This window comes from Camelus bactrianus, chromosome X (genome assembly GCF_048773025.1).
Source record: "Camelus bactrianus isolate YW-2024 breed Bactrian camel chromosome X, ASM4877302v1, whole genome shotgun sequence".
NCBI lineage: Eukaryota > Metazoa > Chordata > Mammalia > Artiodactyla > Camelidae > Camelus > Camelus bactrianus.
In genome coordinates this window covers 23,896,754-23,920,632 of record NC_133575.1, presented here as the reverse complement: position 1 = coordinate 23,920,632, position 23,879 = coordinate 23,896,754, and the positions used below count along the sequence as shown (strand labels likewise).

General features: G+C 36.3%; 1 protein-coding gene across 2 annotated transcripts in view; it reads left to right on the top strand.

Moving 5' to 3' along the window:
* Positions 1–23,879, top strand: part of TAB3 (TGF-beta activated kinase 1 (MAP3K7) binding protein 3) — an 80,653-nt gene that overhangs the window by 24,635 nt on the left and 32,139 nt on the right. For both annotated transcript variants that reach the window (XR_012504877.1, XM_074359967.1), the window contains exon 2: positions 22,200–22,391. Coding sequence is in view for 1 of the 2 variants with exons in the window: in XM_074359967.1 (XP_074216068.1) it covers positions 22,290–22,391 (102 nt within the window). In the remaining variant the exon portion in view is untranslated. The remainder of the gene's footprint in view (positions 1–22,199; positions 22,392–23,879) is intronic.

Below are 23,879 nucleotides of genomic sequence, written 5' to 3'. Positions count from 1 at the left end.
AATGTCATCTCTTCCGTGAAGCTTTCCCCGTGTTTTTTTTTTTTGGCCCTACTTAAATATTTCTTTTTTATGACAACTTATAGGACTTACATGTTAAGTCTGTTATAACTCTCAGTGGGTTTCTCTCTCTTTGAGGACATGAGCTTGCTATATCTCCAAGCCAAGTGCTCAGATTTTATTAAATGAACAATGGACTCAGGAGTATTGAAGGTTAGACATTTTAAAATAAATGATTATAAATGGCATTTTTGTTAATCTTTTAAACCCTTCCAGTAGGAAATTCCCACAGTTTGTGATCTTGAATTTCTGGGTTAAGGACACTGATGATTCTTCCTTCCTTCCTTCCTTCCTTCCTTCCTTCCTTCCTTCCTTCCTTCCTTCCTTCCTTCCTTCCTTCCTTCGTCGTCGTCGTCGTCGTCGTCGTCGTTGTCGTCGTCGTCTTCTCCTCCTCCTCCTCCTCCTCTTCCTTCCTTCTTCCTTCTTCCTTCTTCCTTCTTCTCCTTCTTCCTTCTTCCTTCTTCCTTCTTCCTTCTTCCTTCTTCCTTCTCCTCCTTCTCTTCCTTCTTCTTCTTCTTCTCTTCCTTCTTCCTTCTTCCTTCTTCCTCTTCTCTTCCTTCTTCCTTCTTCCTTCTTCCTTCTCCTCCTCCCCCTCCCCCCCTTCAGCTTTTAGAAGGCGGGAGCCTCCAATAGTATGTGAGGGAGCTACACAAAATACACTGAGGCTGCATTTGAGAAAAAAAGTCACACAAAAATTCATAACAGTTATTTCAGCTTTCATATCCAGACGTTTCTCTGATAACTTCACTTTATTCATTAGAAAGCTGTTGTCTATTGAGATAACAGTGAAAAGGAAAGGTAGTAAATATTTTTCTTATATAACCTAGAATATCTCACTATTCTAAGTCAGTATTTCTCAAAGCATTCCATAGTAAGAAATACATTTTAATCATGATCTAGTACACACTTCGAGCAAGTATTTTGATTCAGTACTTACAATACTGTGTGAAGCACTGTTATTTTCTACTATGTTTTTTTTCTTAAATACTTGTCATCATCCAGTAAATGTATTATATAGTTTACTAATAGGTCACAACCCACCATTTGAAAAACACTGTTCTAAGGAGTCTCTTTAAGTAATAAAATGTCAAGATCTACCTCTGACATATGTTGCCTATAGGTTGTCCTGTCTGTCTTTTTAGATAATGTTATTTAAGAATTGACTGGGGAGAAAACTGTTCTGATTCAAGCTGATGGGGAGAAGGTTAACATGAATATGGGGTGAATTTTGCATTGTCATATCAGGTTGGAAAAAGCTGTTTCACATGGTAGAAAACAGCAGTCATATAGGTGTAAGTACTTCTTGCTCATACTTGAAGTTCATTTTTTGGGTACTGTTTAAGATAAAGTAACTCAGAAATTAAGATATAAGAAAAAATATGGTGAAGCACTAAAAAATATACATTATATTATAAACAGTTACGTTATTTTAGTTCTACTGTGGTTGTAAAATGAGTTTGAGTCGGGAAATTAAGTAGAAACTTGTATGCATGATTGTTCTTTTATAAGCCAGTGTTTGCCTAAAGTGATAAAGTTAACATTGAATTACTAGGTTTTTTAAGAATGAAAAGTTTCTCAGTGATGGAGAGAGAGAATGCTCATCTTTCAAAATAAGCCAATAAGGCTATACTATTCAATACGTAAATTGTTCTTCCTTGGAACAGAAATAGTTTATATAGCAGCATTTCTTTCAAAAGTTATACACTATTTTGGCTACACAATTGAAAATTTTATATGTGCTTGGTAGGCCTGGGCTTCATCGTTTTTTCTCCAAATAGGGTGGGGCTCAGAATGGTAAGTCACAACCAGGTGTGCTACAGAAGCCTTAAGAAAGCAGGCAATGGACTATCTTTTTATCTTTGTGAACTGCTGCTCTCTTCTGTGGGATAACGTTGAATTTAATTGCTGTAGAAGACATTTGTGACCTGACGGAAAAGAAGAAGATTCTGCTAGTGGTGATACTTGGAAAAGAACCACCTGCCCTAGAAGTGTGATCTAGCATCCTGCCTGCTGTTACTTTAAGGCACCAGAAGTCTATGAGTTTTTGTCATTTTTCCATATTGAGTTGGAAAGTTAGTAAGAGGATAGCTTACCTCCTCATCTTGTCAGATTTTTCAGTCTGTTGAAAAGAAGGTGCTTTTGGAGCTGGAGATGTGAATAAGACTCCTATGCCAGGGTCATAAATCATCTGGCGATAGTTTTTAAAAAATTTTTAAGTTGACTTTATTTTTTAGAACTGTTTTAATTTTTCAGAAAAATTGAGAAGATAGTCCTGATAGTTCCCCTATATTCTGTGCCCAGTTTTCTTTATTATTAACAGCTTACATTAGTATGGTACATTTGTTACAATTAATTAACCAGTACTGGTAAAATGATTATAAATCGATAAAAAATGTTAAAAAAAAAATTAACCAGTACTGAAACATTGTTATTAACTAAAATCTATACTTTATTCAGTTTTCCTTAGTTTTTACCTAATGTGTTTTTTCTGTTTCAGGATCCCACCAGGGTACCATATTACAGTTATTGTCATGTCTCCTTAGGCTTCTCTTGGCTGTGACAGTTTCTCAGACTTTCCTTGTTTTGATGACCTTGTCAATTTTGAGGAGAACTGATCAGGTATTTTGTAGAACGTCCCTCAGGTGGGATTTGTCTGATGTTTTTCTCGTGATTAGCCTGGGGTTATGGATTTTGAGGAGGAAGACCACAGTGATAAAGTGCCATTCTCACATTCTCATCACCTCATGTCAAGAGTACCTGTTATCATGATTTATCACTGTTAATGTTGACTATGGTCAACTGACTGAGAACATGTTTGTCAAGTTTCTCCACTGTAAATTTACTCTCTTTTTGGATTAAAAACTCCTCTCCATACTGTGTTGTTTGGAAATAAGTCACTAAGTGTAGTCCACATATAGGGAGAGGAAAGTTTTGCTCCATCTCCTTGAGGGTGTTCTACATAAATTATTGGGAATCCTGCATGGGAGATGTCTCTTCTCCCCCGTTTATTTATTTATTCAGTCATTTCTTTATCTTAGTATGGGCTGATGGATATTTATTTTATATTTTGGGTCACAATTCAGTACTACCTTATTTATTTTGTTGCTCAGATTTTTTTTCTGGTTTGGCCATTGGGAGCTCTTTATTTGTATGCATCCATTTCTATATATCTATGTGTATCAATATTAGGGTAAACATGAGTTCATACTGAAGCCTCCAACTCTAATCCATTACCACATAGGTCATTCTAGCCTTCTTCACCTGCTTGACTGTAATCTCCCACTCCAACAGTGAGAAATCTGGCTCCCACCATTCACCATCCATTTACCTAATTGGTCAATCCCAGTTTATGTGTATAGATATATATCAGTTTTGTTAACCTCATACCCCCATGGATAACAATATCAGAATTGTTAACCTGTACCCTTATGGGAAACAGCTTTATCAACTAGAGTACAGTGTTTATGTACAGCTTCTTTTGCTTTTAGTCTTACAAACTCCACTCGTTTCCAAAGTTATTTAGATCAGCATCTTCATCCCCACCATCCCCTGCAGTGATATTGTTTCATGCATTTGTAATACAGCTAAATTCTGTCATATGGTTTCTATATGGTTTCCTGGGATCCTGACTTTCTAAAAGATTTTTTTAAGCTTGGATACTTTAAGGTTCACTCTGTGTTATAAAGTTATATGGGTTTTGACAAGTGTATAATGTCATTTAAGTATCATACAGAATCACTGCCCTGAAATTCTCCTATACTTCACCTATGAATCCTCCCTTCCTCCCTGTAAACCCCTGGCAACCATGGATCTTTTTACTGTCTCTGTCATTTTGCCTTTCTCAGAATGTTCTTGAGAAATTTTTAAAGTCCCTTTCTAAAGGAAACCTTTGATTTCTCTTAGATACCATTTTTCCCCGACCATCAACTCAGTATTCTTATTGAACAAAATATTTCTAATAAATAAGAATCAAGTATTTCCCATTTCTTTTTTCAGATTCCTCTGTTTAAGGTCATAAAGCTTTGTTTATTTTTTAATATCCTTCCTCTTTGTTGCCCATCTCAGAATTGGGAGGAGATCCCAAGTACCTTTTTTGTTGGGGAGGTTGGTTGGGGAAGGCAGGGAGTGGCACGTATGGTATATCCTGTATAGGTGGCAGCTGGCAAACAGATGTTCAGTTGTAGGGAGGGGTGTTAAGCTGAAATTTAATCTGAATATACTTCTGTTTGTTTCTGGGGGTTATATTTGATTTTCAAGTTGATGAGTCTTTTAATATGAATATTATTTTAGTCCATAGTCTATCTCTTTTGAGAATATAACAGAATATGAGGTAGATGCAGTGATTATGTGACTATTTCAAAATGGTTTCCACTGTAATGAAAATCCTGTAGATGATAGTTTTAGAAATTATTTGGAAGGCTCATTTAGAGGGAAGAATAACTATCATATTCCTATCCCTTTTTGGTAGCATCTTTACATATATGCATGAAAATCCTGAAATTGGAACTCTTACCCCTCCAGTAAAAGATCATTTGTTACAATCCAATATCAGCCCCTTCTTGTTACTGTTTGCCTTGAAGGATTCACAGTCTGGTACAAAAACTCTTCTGTTTAAAAGCTAGTTTTGCTTTAAACTGTACAATGTCTTTAAGAGTTATGACATCAGAATCTTACCATGTAGCCAACAATATAGGAGAATAATGATTAAAACATAGACTTCAGGTTTGTATCCTAGCTTTGCTTTTTGTTGACTTTGTGAGCACAGGCAGACTATTTGCCCTCTGTGAGCCTTACATTTCCTCATTTGTAAAAATGTGATTATTACCTCTCCCATGGGATGATAATGGGGATTAAATGAAATAAAGCACTGAGTACATAGATATGTCTCAATAAATATGATCTAAAACCCTCCAAAACAGCAAGAAAATGAATGAAAGTTCCAAAGGTTTATGCTAGTATACATGTTTATGTTTAACAGTTATTACTTGGGCCAGGCCAATCAGAAAAATGAATGATTCCTTTATTTTTTAATCTTAAAATTTCTCTAAAGACAAGACTAACTTTTCTTCAAACCTGGGAAATGCTCACCTCACCAAACTTGACACGCTAGTAGTGGATGTCAGCCTGAGATACTGTTGCCTCTCTACAGGCCATTTGGGGATGCTACTGGGATTTTACGGGTGCGGCCAGGATGCTAAACACCTTGTGACACACAGAACAGGTTTGCATGGTGAAGAATTACTGTGCTCCAGATCGCCACATCAGTAGCATACTGTTGAGATACTAGACTAGACTAATGAGTACTGTACTGTCTGTAAACCTATATGTTGAACACATGTCAGGTATCACAGACCCAGCAAATATGTCAATGAATGAAGCAAGACCAGGCCTCAGTGTCTGGGACATTCTAGGGAGTGTAGGGACTAGGCAAGCTGGAGAGCATGGGTCCTTTCTAAACCAGGAAGTGAAGGTTCGGCTTCAGCTAATTGTTGTCTGTTGTTGCTTCATCTTCTGATTTTTCAGAGAAAAGCTAGATATCCAAACTTTTATGTAAAGTCTTCCTATTTTAAAGTATGGCTCAACTTTCTTTTTTAACGTGCCAAGGCCAAACCAAGCATATTGGTAGGCTGGATTCAGCCCACAGACCATTGGTTCATAACCTGTGATATAATTATTTTAGGAAGTTAGCGAAAATACTGGCAGAGGTCAACAGTCAGGGCCATAACAGCGCCACCCTGCGTATTTGCTGAGCTCAGAAAAGGCTGTGGAAACAAAACACTAGGTGTAGGGGTCATTTTCCTGAGTGTGGAGGAGTGTGACTTCAGAGCAGAGCTCTAGGGGAGCTTCCTCTCTGGGTGGGAGGAGGAATTCTGTTCAGAGAAATTCCAGCACCTGCATTTTGAGGAACAGATTCCATTGTGCCTTGAGGCGCCAGCACTCCTGAATTAGGGGGGTAGCTGCACCCCTGGAGGAAGCCTCAGAGTGATTCCACTGCTAAGCATACCTTCTCAGCTCCTCAGTCTCCGTGCTGTCTTCAGAAATTAGGAGTTCTCTCAAAGGTAACAGGCAGCAAAGGGTCAGCCATACGGAATCTCCTGGTTTATGTGGCTTTGCAGCTGTAATAGTCCTGGGTTTATGCCTTCAGTAGCTCATCCTGCTTCATCAAGGGCTACCACCTACACAGCACCACAGTCCACAGCTATGGCCATTTGTGCGTTAGTGGGAGTGTTGCAAGGGTGTCCCAGCAGTTTGGTCAGTTCGGTTCAGATACTGCTTGAGTCTTCTGCCTGGTGTTAAGGTTTCAAATCATCACCCATCACTTTAATAATTTATGAAAAGTAGCAGCCCATTATAATGTTGATAAGAACAAAATCTGTATGTATTTTGCATAGTTGCATACACTATATATATATATGAACAAGAATAGATGGTATGGTTTATCTGCATAATATTCAAATCAATAATTTGTATTCTATGAGATTAAATACCAAACAATGCAGTACTTTACTATAAAACTTTGGTTTTTAAAGAAACAGGCTCATCTTATTGGCTGGAATATTTTCTTTTTCTTTTTTTTTTAACATTTTTTATTGATTTATAATCATTTTACAATGTTGTGTCAAATTCTAGTGTTCAGCACAATTTTTCAGTCATACATGGACATATACACACTCATTATCACATTTTTTTCTCTGTGATTCCCTGTGCTATACAGTATAATCTTGTTTATCTGTTCTACAATTTTGAGATCCCAGTCTATCCCTTCCCACCCTCTGCCCACCTGGCAACCACAAGTCTATATTCTATGTCTGAGTCTATTTCTGTCCTGTATTTACGGTTTTGTTTGTTTTTGTTTTTGTTTTTTAGATTCCACATATGAGTGATCTCATATGGTATTTTTCTTTCTCCTTCTGGCTTACTTCACTTAGAATAACATTCTCCAGGAGCATCCATGTTGCTGCAAATGGCGTTATGTTGTCGGTTTTTATGGCTGAGTAGTATTCCATTGTATAAATATACCACATCTTCTTTATCCAGTCACCTGTTGATGGACATTTAGGCTGTTTCCATGTTTTGGCTATTGTAAATAGTGCTGCTATGAACATTGGGGTGCAGGTGTCATCCTGAAGTAGATTTCCTTCTGGATACAAGCCCAGGAGTGGGATTCCTGGGTCATATGGTAAGTCTGTTCCTAGTCTTTTGAGGAACCTCCACACTGTTTTCCACAGTGGCTGCACCAAACTGCATTCCCACCAGCAGTGTAGGAGGGTTCCCCTTTCTCCACAGCCTCTCCAGCATCTGTCATTTGTGGATTTTTGAATGACGGCCATTCTGACTGGTGTGAGGTGATACCTCATTATAGTTTTGATTTGCATTTCTCTGGTAATTAGTGATATTGAGCATTTTTTCATGTGCCTTTTGATCATTTGTAAGTCTTCCTTGGAGAATTGCTTGTTTAGGTCTTCTGCCCATTTTTGGATTGGGCTGTTTATTTTTTTCTTATTGAGTCGTATGAGCTGCTTATATATTCTGAAGATCAAGCCTTTGTCGGTTTCATTTGCAAAAATTTTCTCCCATTCCATAGGTTGTCTTTTTGTTTTACTTATGGTTTCCTTTGCTGTGCAGAAGCTTGTAAGTTTCATTAGGTCCCATTTGTTTATTCTTGCTTTTATTTCTTCTAGGAGAAAATTTTTGAGATGTATGTCAGATAATGTTTTGCCTATGTTTTCCTCTAGGAGGTTTATTGTATCTTGTCTTATGTTTAAGTCTTTGATCCATTTTGAGTTGATTTTTGTATATGGTGTAAGGGAGTGTTCTAGCTTCATTGTTTTACATGCTGCTGTCCAGTTTTCCCAACACCATGTGCTGAAGAGACTGTCTTTATTCCATTGTATATTCTTGCCTCCTTTGTCAAAGATTAGTTGACCAAAAGTTCGTGGGTTCATTTCTGGGCTCTCTGTTCTGTTCCATTGGTCTATATGTCTGTTTTTGTACCAATACCATGCTGTCTTGATGACTGTAGCTCTATAGTATTGTCTGAAGTCTGGGAGAGTTATTCCTCCAGCCTCTTTCTTTCTCTTCAGTAATGCTTTGTCAATTCTAGGTCTTTGATGGTTCCATATAAATTTTATTATGATTTGTTCTAGTTCTGTGAAATATGTCCTGGGTAATTGGATAGGGATTGCATTAAATCTGTAGATTGCCTTGGGCAGTGTGACCGTTTTAACAATATTGATTCTTCGAATCCAGGAGCATGGGATATCTTTCCATTTTTTAAAGTCTTCTTTAACTTCCTTCATCAGTGGTTTATAGTTTTCTGTGTATAATTCTTTCATCCCCTTGGTTAGATTTATTCCCAGATATTTTATTACTTTGGGTGCTATTTTAAAGGGGATTGTTCCTTTACTTTCTTTTTCTGTTGATTCATCCTTAGTGTAAAGAAATGCAACTGATTTTTGAACGTTAATCTTGTAACCTGCTACCTTGCTGAATTCTTCGATCAGCTCTAGTAGTTTTTGTGTGGACCTTTTAGGGTTTTCTATATATAGTAACATGTCATCGGCATATAGTGACACTTTTACCTCTTCTTTTCCAATTTGGATCCCTTTTATTTCTCTCTCTTGCCTGATTGCTGTGGCTAGGACTTCCAGGACTATGTTGAATAGGAGTGGTGATAGTGGGCATCCTTGTCTTGTCCCAGATTTTAGTGGGAAGCTTTTGAGTTTTTCACCATTGAGTACTATGCTGGCTGTAGGTTTGTCATAGATAGCTTTTATTATGTTGAGATATGTTCCCTCTATACCCACTTTGGTGAGAGTTTTTATCATAAATGGGTGTTGAATTTTATCAAGTGCTTTTTCTGCATCGATTGAGATGATCATGTGGTTTTTGTCCTTTCTCTTGTTGATGTGATGTATTACACTGATTGATTTGCGTATGTTAACCAGCCTTGTGTCCCTGGGATGAACCCCACTTGGTCATGATGTATAATCTTTTTTATGTGTTGTTGGATTCTATTTGCTAATATTTTGGTGAGGATTTTGGCGTCTATGTTTATCAGTGATACTGGCCTATAATTCTTTTTTTGTAGTGTCTTTGCCTGGTTTTGGTATCAGGGTGATGCTGGCTTCATAGAATGAGTTTGGGAGTATTCCCTCCTTTTCAATCGTCTGGAAGAGTTTGAGAAGGACTGATATGAGTTCTTTGTATGTTTAGTAGAATTCCCTGGTGAAGCCGTCCGGTCCTGGACTTTTATTTGTAGGGAGATTTTTAATTGCTATTTCTATTTCCTTTCTGGTGATTGGATTGTTCAGTTGTTCAGTTTCTTCTTGATTCAGTCTTGGTGGACAGTATGTTTCCAGAAACTTGTCCATCTCTTCTAGGTTATCCAGTTTGGTTCCATATAGTTTTTGATAATATTCTTGTATGATATTCTGTATTTCTATTGTATTTGTTGTAATTTCTCCATTTTCCTTTCTTATTTTGCTAATTTGTGCTCTCTCTTTTTTCTTCTTTGTGAGTTTGGCCAGAGGTTTGTCGATTTTATTTACTTTTTCAAAAAACCAGCTTTTGGTTTGGTTGATTTTTTTCTATGATCTTGTTAATCTCTACTGTATTTATTTCCTCCCTGATCTTTATAATTTCCTTCCTTCTGCTGCCTTTTGGGGCTTTTTGTTCTTTTTCTAATTCATTCAAATGGTGGGTTAAATTGTTTATTTGAGATTGTTCTTTTTTGAGGAAGGCCTGTATCGCTATAAACTTCCCTCTTAGCACTGCCTTTGCCGTGTCCCATAGATTTTGAGTGGTTGTGCTTTCATTATCATTTGTCTCAAGGTATTTTTTAATTTCAGCTTTGATTTCCTCATTGACCCATTGTTTTTTCAATAACATATTGTTTAATCTCCATGCTTTCCTTTTTTTCTCCTTTGTTTCTCTGTTGTTGATTTCTAGTTTCATGGCATTGTGGTCAGTAAAGATGCTTGAGATAATTTCTATCTTCTTAAAATTGTTGAGGTTTCTTTTATGCCCAGGTACGTGATCAATCCTGGAAAATGTTCCATGTGCACTTGAAAAGAATGTATATCCTATTTTTGAGGGGTGTAATGCTCTGAAAATATCCACCAAATCTAGTTTTTCTATTGTATTATTTAATTTCTCTGTTGCCTTATTTATTTTCTGTCTGGCAGATCTGTCTAGTGATGTTAATGCAGTGTTAAAATCTCCAACTATGATTGTATCCCCATCAATATCCCCCTTTATCTCTGTTAGTAATTGTTCTATGTACTTAGGTGCTCCTATATTGGGTGCATATATATTAACGAGTGTAATGTCCTCATCTTGTATCACTCCTTTAATCATTATAAAATGTCCTTCTTTATCTTTCTTTATGGCCTTTGTTTTAAAGTCTTATTTTATCTGAAGTCAGTACTGCAACACCTGCTTTTTTGGCTTTTCCATTTGCATGGAATATCCTTTTCCATCCTTTCACTCTCAATCTATATGTGTCCTTCTCCCTAAAGTGGGTCTCTTGTATGCAGCATATTGAAGGTTCTTGCTTTATTATCCAGTCTGCCAGTCTATGTCTTTTGACTGGAGCATTTAGTCCAGTAACATTTACAGTAATTAATGATAGATGTGTGTTTATTGCCATTTTGAACTTATCTTTGCAGTTGAATTGGTATATCCTCTTTGTTCCTTTCTTCTTCCTTTTGTGGTTTGGTAATTTTCTATTTGTAAACTGTTCGCTTAACCTCCCAGTGAGCAGAAAGGAAATTGCTTTTTAAAAAGTATTTTAGTATTTTGCAATCATCAAAAAATTAAGTTTATTTAAGAGTGTTATATGTTGTGAAATACTTAATGATTATTCACATCAGTTAGTGCTGGTGTGAGTGAATGTTTGTACAGGGCAGAGTGCTAATCACTATTAAGATTATATACATAATCCCTTGAGGAGAATATGTTTTCATTAATTTAAATTCTTAGTCGTGAAAAGTAGGTCTCCTGTTGATCATCTTTTCTGATAGTAGCCATCTTTGTGGGTGGGTAGGTTGGCTTCGATTTTAAAGATGCTTTTTAATGTTTTTCCCAAAGGCAAGTATTTTTAAAAATTAAAAAAAAAAGCCCAGCAACTTTTTTCCTTTAGCACTGTTTCTTATATGCCTTAAAACGGCTTATTTGTGCGAGGACTCTTTCCTCACCTCTCAGCCCTCCACCTCCCACACACCTGTAACCCTGTATTTGGATGATAAGCTGATAAAGGTTTTCTGTGTTTTTTTTCACCAGCCATTCAAAGAAGGGTGCTCATCATCACTCTGCTGGGAATGTCCTTGATACCTACCAATGACATAATGAAAAGACTTTGGAGAAGGCAGGCTTGGGTTTGAGTCATGATTCTGTCATATGCTCATTCTCTGAGTTTGTTTTCTTATTCATAAAATGGGCGGGGGGTAGTTATAGCTCCCTTTCAGGGCATAGTTGTTCAGTGAATGGTAGCTGATAATAATATTGATAAAATTAATAGTAACTTTGGCCTTGGTAGCACCTGAGATTCTGAAAGCTGATAAAGCTAGCCTAGAGCTAATGGCTCCCAAGAGCACTGAACTAGTGCACGGGTCCAGACTCTTGACACCTGAAACATTGTTCTTGTTGACCCCTGGTGCCTTTTTTTCTTTCTCATAAAAAGGCAACTATATTGCCGTTATATTTTAAGGACTTGAAATTTACATTGAAAAATGAGTAAAAAAAAAAAAAAAACTAGGAAAGCTTGAGTTAAGCCTTTGGGTGCTTCAGAAACTCTTCATTGGCAATTATTAAATAGCCATCAAATGCTCTCAACGTGGTTGGCCTCAAATATTGAGGAATCATTTCCTGGTAGGAAAGCTGTTACTTCTATAAATACAGGCAGATTTGATTACCTGAGTTCATTCCTATAATTAAATTCAGTGAATTCCATTTTGTTCATTTCACCTAACAAATATTTATTGAACACCTAGTCTGTGCTAGGCCCTTTGCCCAGTTAGTTGTATACCCTCAAAAGAGATATTGAATTAGGGAATGTAAGAGTTGTAGGTCTTCGCCTGCCATTTAAATGACAATCCTAAAGGTTTAGAGCTGCAGTGACTAGTAAGGTGGTCATGACTAATAGCTTAGCACTTGAAATGCGGCCAGTCTGAACTGAGATGTACTGTAGATATAAAATACACACTGGACTTCAAGGACTCAGACTGAAAAAATATGTAAAATATCTTAGTGATTTTATATTGATTACATGTTAAAACAATAGTATTTTTGATATTTTGGGTTAAATAAAATATATTAGAATTAATTTCACCTGTTTCTTTTTACTTTCTTATGTAGCTACTAAAACATTTTAAAGGACTTACAGTATGTTTTTATTGGAAACATCACTGCCTTAGTGCTTCAGTGACTGGGCAAGGTTACTCATCCAGTTAGGACTCTTGTGGCTAGTGCAAATTGTTGGTTGCCTTACTTTGAAAATGTCAGATAATGTTTGATCAAAAAGGTGGATAATTCAAGCCTTGTTTCAGAAAAAGTTAAATTAACACTAAGGACTTTGAATAGTTTACACTTTAAATTAAAGCATAGAATGTTAATCTGGTAGAATCTCTTAGCATTTCACATTTGGGATTATTTAAAAGGGGTAAACTAGAAAAATATGCCTACTGATTCAGTAGACTAAAGCTATTTTTCTTGTTTCCTAAACATTCACAAATACATAGGTGATCTGTGATTCTCCAGTATTTTATTATGGGGGAGGGGGTGTGCAGGAGAAGAGGGGACAAGGTTCAGCTAAATGTTCATCTATATATTTTTCTATCCTACTAGCTAGATTGGTTTAGTATAGTAAAATTAATTCTTAGTTATTTAACAAACCTTTGAACAGGTACTAGGTTGGGCTTTGGAAATGCAGTGATAAACAAGGGATAATCCCTGAGTAAAACTATGGTCTTTCTGTTTGTTTTTTGTTTTGTTTTGGCTTTTTATTTGAAAAATAATTCCAAAGTTACAGAAGTTGCAAGAATAAAAATAGTTCATCATATACCCTTTTATCCAGATTCATGTATTGATAACATTTTTCCCTGTACTTTTTCTATTGAGATATAGTTGATTACAATATTATATTGGTTTCAGGTGTACAACATAGTGATTCAAAATTTTTATAGATGATACTCCATTTAAAGTTAATATAAAATATTGGCTGTATTTCCTGCACTGTACAATATCAATATATCGTTGTAGCTTATCCATTTTATACATAGTAGTTTGTACCTTCTAATCTCTTACACAGATCTTGCGCCTCCCCCCATTCCTCTCCTCATTGGTAACCACAATTTTGTTTTGTATATCTGTGAGTCTGTTTCTTTTGTTGTATTTACTATTTTTTTTAAGATTACACATGTAAGTGATAATATACAGTATTTCTCTTTCTCTGTCTGACTTATTTCACTAAGCATAATACTCTCCAGGTCCAGCCATGTTGTTGTGAATGGCAAAATTTCAGTCTTTTTTTTTGACTGAGAAGTATTCCATTGTGTGTGTGCATAATATATACATATACATATATATGTATGTGTGTGTGTGTGTAAATATATACATATAAAATACACACCACATCTTCTTTATCCAACTTAGGTTGCTTCCATATCTTGGCTATTGTAAATAATGCTGCTATAAACATTGGGGTGCACATATCTTTACAAATTAGTATTTTGTTTTCTTTGGATATATACCCAGGAATGGAATTCCTAGATCATGTGGTAGTTCTATTTTTAGTTTTTTGAGGAACCTCCATACTGTTTTCCACAGTGCCTGTGCCAATATACATTCCCACCAACAGTGTACAGTGGCTCTTCTCTCTTCACTTCCTCACCAGCATTTATTTGTTGTCTTCTTGGTGATAGCCATTCTGACAGGTGTGAGGTGATACCTCATTATAGTTTTGATTTGCATTTCTCTGCTGATCAGCATTGTTGAGCATCTTTTAATGTGCCTGTTCACCATCTGTGTGTCTTCTTTGGAAAAGTGTCTATTCATGTATTCTGACCATTTTTTAATTGGCTTGGGGGTTTTTTGATATTGGTTATATGAGCTATTTATATATTTTAGGTATGAACTCCTTATTGGTCGTATTATTTACAAATATTTTCTCCCATTACATAGGTTGTCTTTTTGTTTTGTCGATAATTTTCTGTGCAAAAGCTTCTAAGTTGAATTATGTCCCATTAGTTTATTTCTGTTTTTCTTTCCTTTGTCTTAGAAGACAGATCAAAAAAAATACTGCTACAATTTATGTCAAATAGTGCTCTGCCTATGTTTTTCTCTAGGAGTTTTATGATTTCAGATCTTACATTTAGGCTTTTAATCCATTGAGTGTTTTTTTGTATATGGTGTAAGAAAATGTTCTAATTTCATTCCTTTACATGTAGCTGCCTAGTTATCCCAGTGCCACTTATTGAGAAGACTGTATGTTCTCCTTTCTCATAGATTAATAGACCATATGTGCATGGGTTTATTTCTGGACTCTCTTCTGTTCCATTGATCTATGTGTCTGTTTTTGTACCAGTACCCTACTCTATTGATTACTGTAGTTCTGTAATTACTCTGAAGTCAAGAAGCATGATACCTCCAGCCATTTTCTTTCTCCAGGTTGTTTTGGCTATTTGGGGTCTTTTTTGTTTCCATACAAATTTTAAAAGTATTTGTTCTAGTTCTGTGAAAAGTGCATTGGCATTTTGATAGGGATTGCATTGAATCTGTAGATTGCCTTGGGTATTATGGTCATTTTAACAATATTCTTCCAATCCATGAACAAACTATGTCTTTCTGTCTATTTGTGTCATCTTCAGTTTCTTTTATCAGTGTCTTACAGTTTTCTATGTGCAGGTCTCATATCTCCTTAGGTAGGTTTATTCCTAGGGATTTTATTCTTTTTGATGTGACTATAAATGGGATTGTTTTCTTAATTTCACTTTCTGGTAGTTCGTTGCTATTGTATAGAAATGCAGCAGATTTCTGTATATATTGTATCCTGCATTTTTACTGAATTCATTGTTGAGCTGTACTGGGTTTTTTTGATAGTGTCTTTAGGATTTTCTGTGTATAGTATCTTGTCACCTTTAAATAGTGACATTTTGACTTCTTCCTTTCCAATTTGGATGCCTTTTATGTCTTTTTCTTGTCATTGCTCTGGGTAGGACTTCCAATATTGTGTTGAATAAAAGTGGCGAGAGTGGGCATCTTTGTCTTGTTCATGATCTTAGAGGAAATGCTTTTAGCTTTTCACCATTGAGTATGATGTTAGCTGTGGACTTATCATATCATATATGTGGACTTTATTATGTTGAGGTGCATTTCCTCTGTACCGACTTTGTGGAGGTGTTATTTTTTTTATCATAAATGGATGTTGAGTTTTGTCAAAAGCTTTCTCTGCATGTAAGAGATGATCATATGTTTTTTATCCTTCAGCTTATTAATGTGGTGTATCATGTTGATTTGTGGATATTGAACCATCATTGTCTCCCTGGGATAAATCCCACTTGATTATGGTATATGATCCTTTTAATGGATTGTTGAATTTGGTTTGCAAATATTTTGTTGAGGATTTTTGCATATTATGTTTGTCAGTTATATTGGCCTATACTTTTTCTTTTACTTTCTTTCTTTCTTTTTTTTTTTCTTTTTGGTGATATCTTTGTCTGGTCAACGTTGGCCTCATAGAATGAGTACAGAAATGTTCCTTTGCAATTTTTTGGAATAGTTTCAGAAAGATAGGTGTTAACTCTTCTCTTAATGTTTGGTAGAATTCGTTTGTGAAGTCATCTGATTCTGGGCTTTTGTTTGTTATGAGCTTTGATTATTACTGGTAATTGGTTTGTTCGTTTTTCTTCCTTGTTCTGTCTTGGGAGATTGTGCATTTCTAGGAATTTGCCCATTTCTTACAGGTTGTTCATTTTATTGGTGTAGAATTATTTTTAGTAATTTCTTATCCTTTGTATTTCTGTGATATCAATTGTAACTTCTCCTTTTTTTCTTTTTGATTTTATTGATTTAGGCCCCCCCCTCTCTTTTTTTTAATGAGTCTGGCTAAAGATGTGTCAATTTTGTTTATCTTTTCAAAGAGCCAGCTCTTCACAACATTGTAAACTGACTATACCTCAATTAAAAAAAAAAAAGAACCAGCTCCTAATTTCATTGATCTTTTGTTTTTTTAAGTCTCTATGTCATTTATTTCTGCTCTGATCTTTATTTCTTTCCTACTAACTTTGGGTTGTGTTTGTCCTTCTTTATCTAGCTCCTTTAAGTGTGAGATTAGGTTGTTTATTTGAGATTTTTTTGTTTCCTGAGGAAAGCTTGTATCACTATAAACTTCCCTCTTAGAACTGCTTTTTCTGTGTCCCATAGATTTTGGATAGTTTTGTTTCTGTTTTCATTTGTCTCCAGGTAGTTTTTGATTTCCTCTTTGATTTCTTGAAGGAGCCATTGGTTGTTTAGTAGCATATTGTTTGGCCTTAGTGGGTTTGTGTCTTTTGCAGTTTTTTTCTTGTAGTTGATTTCTAGTCTCATGGCATTATGGTCAGAAAAGATGCTTGACACTGTTTCAGTTTTCTTAAATTTACCAAAAGTTGTTTTGTGGCCTAGCATGTGATCTATCCTGGAGAATGTTCCATGTGCACTTGAATCTGTGTTTTGCTGCTTTTGGATGGAATGTTCTATACATAGCATTAAAGTCCATCTGGTCTAATGTGTCATTTAAGGCGATTGTTTCCTTACTGATTTTCTGTCTGGATGATCTGTCTATTGATGTACGTGGCGTCCCCTACTATTACTGTGTTACTATCAGTTTCTCCCTTTATATCTGTTAATATTTGCTTTATGTATGTAGATGTGCCTATGTTGGCCACATATATATATATATTTACAATTGTTAAAATCTTCTTGGATTGGTCCTTTGATCAGTATGTAATATCCTTCTTTGTCTCTTGTTACAATCTTTGTTTTAAAGTCTGTTTTGTCTGATACTAGTATTGCTATCCTGGCTTTTTAAAAAAAAAATTCCACTTGTATGGAATACCTTTTTCTATCTCCTCACTTTCAGTCTGTGTGTATCTCTAGATCTGAAGTGAGTCCCTTGTAGGCAGCATGTATATGGGTCTTGTTTTTGTATCTACTCAGCCATTCTGTGTCTTTTGATAGGATCATTTAGTCTGTTTACATTTAAAGTAATTATTGATAGGTCAGTTCTTATTGCCATTTTGTAAGTTGTTTTGGGGTTGTTTTTTGTTCCTTTTTTTCCTCGTTTTGATATGATGACAATCTTTAGTATTATGTTTGGATTCCTTTCTATTTTGTGTGTGTATGTATTATAGATTTTTTGGTTTGTGGTTACCATGAGGTGTACACACACAAAATTATTTCAAGTTGCTGATCTCTTAATTTCAAATTCATTTTAACAACCCTTCGTTTTTACTCCGTACGATTAGTTTATAATTTTTTTAAACATTTTGTTTTTTGTATCCCTTAACAACTTATTGTGGATATAGACGATTTTACTATTGTTTTTTGAACTTCCTACTATCTTTGTAATTGGTTGATTTATTACCTTTACTGTACATTTGCCTTTACCAATGAGCTTTTAGCTTTTGTAATTTTTATGTTTCTAGTTGTGGTTTTTTTTTTCCCCCTTTGAGAAATCCCTTTAACATTTCTTGTAAAGTTGGTTTGGTGGTACTGTCCTTTTTTTAGCTTTTGCTTGTTTGTAAAACTTTTGATCTCTCCATCAGATATGAATGAGAACCTTGCTGGGTAGAGTGTTCTTGGTTGTAGGTTTTCCCCTTTCATCACTGGTTTCTGGAGCATATGAGATTTTGTATGCACCCTTTTTAAGAGTGGAATCTCTACTTCTCACAGCCCTTGATTCTTTTAAAGCAAAGCCCTGCTGGCCTTCAAAGCCAAATGTTGTGGGGGCTTGTCTTCTCGGTGCAGGACCCTTGGACTGGGGAACTCAGTGTGGGGCCTGGACCCCCTGCTCCTTGGGGAAAACCTCTGCAGTTGTAATTATCCTCCTGTTTGTGAGTCACCCACCTAGGGGTTTTAGTCTTGACTCTTCATGACTCTCTCTCTCCTACTTATCTGATTGTTGTTCCTTTCTTCATATCCTTAGTTGTGGAAGATCTTTTCTAGTAGATTCCAGTCTTTCTTATCAATAGTTGCTCTGTAAATAATTGTAATTTTGGTGTGCTTGTGAGAGGAGGTAAGCTCAGTGTCTTCCTACTCAGTCATCTAGCTGTAAACCCTTTCTGTGTGCTTTGTAAATTGCTCCCTCTCTATGTGTGCACGTGTACATGTATGTTTATATGCACATAATACATACATGTTTTCTTCCTGAACCATTTGAAGGTAAGTTGCATACTTTATGACCTTTACTCCTAAATGCTTCATTGCTTAATTTCTAAAAATGATATTCTCATATATAACCACAACATAATTGCTAGGTCAGTTAATGTATTAAATTCAGTAAATTTAATATTGATAGAATACTTTTCCTAATTTGCCATCCGCATTTCATTTTTGTCAGTTGATCAGTTCATTTCTTTTATAATATTTTCTTCATTTAGTACAGGATCCAGTCTGGGATCAGGTATTGGATTTAGTTGTTATGGTTGTATCTCCTTTAATCTGTGGTTTTTCTAGCCTTTGTCTTTTTTGACATTGTTACTTTTAAGATGACATTCTCACCTCCCAGTCACTGCTTTTTTTTTTAAGTAAATAGACTGTTTCTCATTTGGGGTTTGGCTATTCTTTCTTGAGTAGTTTCAGATTATGCATTCCTGACTGGAGTAATAGGAAGTGCTATGTTCTTCTCAGGATATGAAATCTGGAGGCATATGCTGTCCATCTCTGTCCCTCATTGGTGATGTTAATTTTGATTACCCTGTCAAAATATTGTTCGGTTTATCCACCGTACAGTTAAATTTTACCCCCTTGCAACTAAAATGTAATTCTTCGTGGAAACACTTTAAGACCATTTTTATAGCATATTCTTCAACCAAATTTCCCCCTAGATTTAGCATCCATTGATGATTCTTGACTGAAGCAGTCTGTACTGTGATGGCTGCAAAATGATTTTACAACTCCAGCACTGCCTGCATATGTTTACCAGTTGGATTCCACTGTAAACGAAAGCCCTCCCTCCTCCTTTGTGTATGTGTGCATGTAATTATTATTGATAAGGACTCAAAGCTTCCTATTTTCTACAGGCCTATAATTTATTACTGTCCTTGATTATTTTGATTCTCAAATTATCACAGATAAGACCAGTGGGAGCCTCTTCATGCTGACTCTCAGGTCCTTATGATGAGCTCCTATCACTTTTTGAGTACTTCTCCACTCTAGCTTAACACATTCTAGTGAAACTACAGTTCCATACAAGAGACCTTCAGATACACAAGTGGCTTCAGAGTAGTGTGTTAGGTGCTCCTGTGAGGATAAGCATAGCCTGCTGTGCAGGTAGGAGGCGAGTGTCAATGGAAACCTCCTTAAAGGAGGAGGTGCCACCAATAATGACAGGTATGGGATCAGTATGGCTTGGGGGAAGCAGCAGGGAGGGAGGAAGATAGAAATGTATCTCAGGCAGATGGATGATCATTAGCTAATGCCCTGAGAGGAGGTGGCATGGGACATCCATGCACAGGATCACACATGGCTCTGTTTTGTTGAGATGCAAAGAGTGGAGAGGACATCATCAGATTTGCATCTTCCAAAGCAAATACTCTTGTGATGTGGAGGAAGGCAAAACCTGAGGCAGGAAGAGCGGCAGGAAGTTGCTGCTAAAATGTTGATGAGAACAATAATTAGACGTGCCCTGAAAAATAGTAACTCATGCTTCCTGACTTGTTACTGTTTGCTGATTTTTCTACAGCCCTACAGTTATTTCCATTTTACACATGAAGCTTCAAAGGCCTAAAGATTGAGTTTCTTTCCTAGTTACTACTATATGACAGAAGCAGATTGCTAACCATCAACCACTTGACTTAATGTTCTTGTTTAGTTGGTTGTGCAAGAAAGGGAGGTAAAGGATCACACTCTGGTTTTTGGTTTTGTTAACTGAGTGAATAATGGTAACATTGATGGAGACAACACAGCATTTGGGGATGGATTTTGGTGAGGCATTCCTTTCTGGACATATTGACTGATATCTTTGGGTATATCCAGATAGTGCTATGCAGTAGGCAGTAGTCTCTATGTGTATGGAGTCTTGGAGAGAGCATGATGCTTAAGATAGCAATTTGAGGATTGTCAGCCTTTCAGTGTTACTGAAACCTTAGTAGTAGTCATCACTGGACACAAGGATGTAGAATGAGAAGCAGTGGCCACTTAGGGCAAAAACCAGGCAAGTGAGTGGGGAGAAACCAGGCTAATGTGATGTCATAGAGGCTCAAAAAAGGAAGGAATAATCAGTAGTGTCAGATGCTGCAAAGGTCAGGGGGCATAGGGACCAGAAACTACAGCCTCTGAATTTAGCAGCAGAGTGATGATGAATAGAGTATTTCAGTGGATCAGTTTATGAGCCAGGTTAGAGCAGACTAAGGAATGAATTACAGGAAGCAGAGTAGTATAGAGTGGCCAGGAAGCCTATATATGTGAGAATTGGAAATTACCTTTATTCTTTTCCCACATTCTAATTTTCAGGTTCGTTAGGCATCTTCCATGTTGATGGTTGGAAGTCATTAAAGCAGTCCCTAATAGCTGTTTTTACCTATGGTTAGGCAGGGTCTCAATACACTGGGGTTTTGTGGCCACCTTGTAGACAAAAAGTTTATATAAATCTTGACAGTCTTGGCTTGGAAGGAAGAAGAGAGAGGTAGATGCCCAGTAAAAGTCAACAGATGGCATGGAAAGTCAAAATCCTTGCCTATGAAAGTCAAATTTGAGGTTGCATGGTATTTATTTTTTAGTTATATACTTAAATATGAATCAGCAAAAGAAATTCAATATTTTCCTTAAACATTTTAAAATTTAAAAATGTTCTCTGTAGTTCTATACATTGCCACAAATAATGGTGTGATTTAAAGTTTCTGGCCTTTTTGCAAGAAACAGATTTGGTGTGGGGTGACCCTTCCTTACGTGTGTGGTTTAGTCATGTGTCTTATAATCAGGATTTCCATGCATCTTATGAAGATGCAGGTGTTTACCCCTCATTCTTAAAAGTATTTGGCCATCTAGTGAGTGAACACAGCAGAAATATTATGAGATTGTATACACTGTTTTTTCCCCTTACAAAAAATGGGGAATATAGATTAAAAAGTGGATCTATTAATTGCCTCTTGATGCTGCCACTTGATTTATGATTTCATTGTTACTCACTAGTTACCTTTATTTACATGGGTGCTTAACTTGACATGTACCAGTGCAATTGGGGATCACTTTGCTCTACTCAGACTGTACCCCCAAATCCTAGCATCTTAACACTTGTGCCAGTGGCACCAGAACTATGTAAAAGTCTAACTAGGCAGGTGTGGCTGCTGATGGACCACCAGCATCATCTTTGGAAACAAAGGATTCTACATTTCCATTTTTGTTTGCCTTGTTGTTTCATTTGGACATTGGGTTTCCTTTACTCAGACTTCAAATTCAAACCTTTGGCTTCAAAGTGTAGGGAGAGTGTAAGGCATACAGGAGAAGTGTGCTTTGTGGTGTTACTGTCAAGTCCTGTTGCCTTATTATATCACTTCAGACATTAAAATGATTACTGTTTTAGAAGAGTAATGTGATAGACCTTAGGAAAACATGGGTGATCATATATAGTTAGGTCCTTTCTCAAGACTAGAAAAATATGGTTGCCACATAATAATACTCTGTATTTTTTAATCAAGCTAATTTCTTTCTTTTTTTAAACATTAAAATGGAACTGAAGTTTTGAGAGTATTTTGTTGTTGTTTTTAAACCAGTGATTGGCTATATTACATCAGAAGAAGTCTTTGGCTAAAAAGAATTTCAGTTTTCTAACTTTAGAATTAGTTATACTTATTTTAGATATCTCCATTTTAATGTATTGATGGTTTCTATTGGAATAAAGTGAAATGTGTAATTAAATTTAACCGTACTTTCATTTCTTTTCATAGAAAATGACTGCAGTATTGGAAGATCGTTACTATTGGAAGGCCGGTTAGCATCCATTTCCTAAGAGAAACTTGACCACCATTTTCTCTGGCATGGCGCAAAGCGGTCCACAGCTTGATATGCAGGTTCTCCATGACCTCCGACAACGTTTCCCTGAGATTCCAGAGGGTGTGGTGTCTCAGTGCATGTTACAGGTAGATTACCCCCTATTGATAGTGATGTTAAATTAGAGTTTCCTTATTAGAGCTGGCTTTGTGTTGTGACTAGAACTCAGTTAAATTTTCTTGTTTATGTTGAGGGGACATTTAGAGCAGGATTTCTCAACCTTGGAACTGTCGACATTTTGGGCTGGATAATCTTTGTTGTGGGGAGCTGCCTTGTGCATTGTGGGATGTTTAGCAGCAGCCCTGGCCTCCACCCACTAAATGCCAGTGGTATCCTCACAGTCGTGAAAACCAAAACTGTCTCCGTGTGCCATGGGAGACATGATCTCCTGGCATTGAGAACCAGTGATTTAGAGAAAAGAATAGAGGCATTTAACAAAAAGATTCTTCACCCATTATACTTCTTAAATTTGGGGGTTGTGTCATCAGTCCCTGAATTCTTAGAATTGAGTTTTGAATATCAAATTTATCTTTATAACTTCTTAGGCTGTATACTTTTTTAGCCTATATTTAAGAGTTTTTAGAGTCCACTCCCTTTCTTACTGATTTTCTAGTTGGTAAATGCTTACTAATACGTAATTTTAAGTATAAGGCCACTTTCTTTAGTGATTTTAAATACATTATTTTTGTCTTATTGCCTTTTATTGAAATAAATCTTCCATCTCTGATAGAACATGTCTTCCCACCCAAGGGGCAACATAGAAATAGGCCTGACACTTCCCCTGTTGGGTTTTACATCATCCTTCACAGAATCTCAGTGTATTTTCGGTTTTAGCATTTCCCTAGTTGGTTGACGTTTGGAAGCAACATTTCTATCCTACCCACTGGACTTCCTCACGGACACAATCAGTTCAAACTCTACGTTATTGCATAATATATGCATGCTCTACCTTACTATATTGGGAGCTGCTCAGGATATAATGTAAGCCTATATATAGTTGAGGTTAATTACAAATAGAGACTCATAGATCATTGGTGGTGATAGAGGTGCTTCCTTTGTTTGTAAGCCCTTCTACTAGGTCCAGACCTTTAGGCTTACAGCTTTTATATTATAGTTTGTCTTTATTTTTCCTAACATACATTCCTCATCTGAATTTCCACCCTTTCCTTTAGCCCCATTTTGGTTTCTGGTGGAGCAGAGATACTTCCCACTGGAGTGAAACCAAGCATGAATGAGGCTTCCAGTTTAAACCACTTCCTACCAAGTACCTTCCTCATCTATCTTAGGGCCCCACCCAGCTCTGACCTTGTTTTTTAATTTAATTTTATTTAGCCCTTTATTACCTATATTATTTTCATGACTAAGTGCCTTCATGTTGCTTACTGAATTGAAAGAAGAACTTCAAATTCAACTCAGTGAACATTTGTTGATAACTTACATTGTCCTCAGTCTTAGTGTTTTTTGTTCCTTTGGGATTAATATTGTTTATTGGTATAGAGACTTAACACTTACCAGCTCTGGGAAGTGTCTCTGTTTCAATTAAAATAAGATACTCAGTACTTTACAGTTAATACACC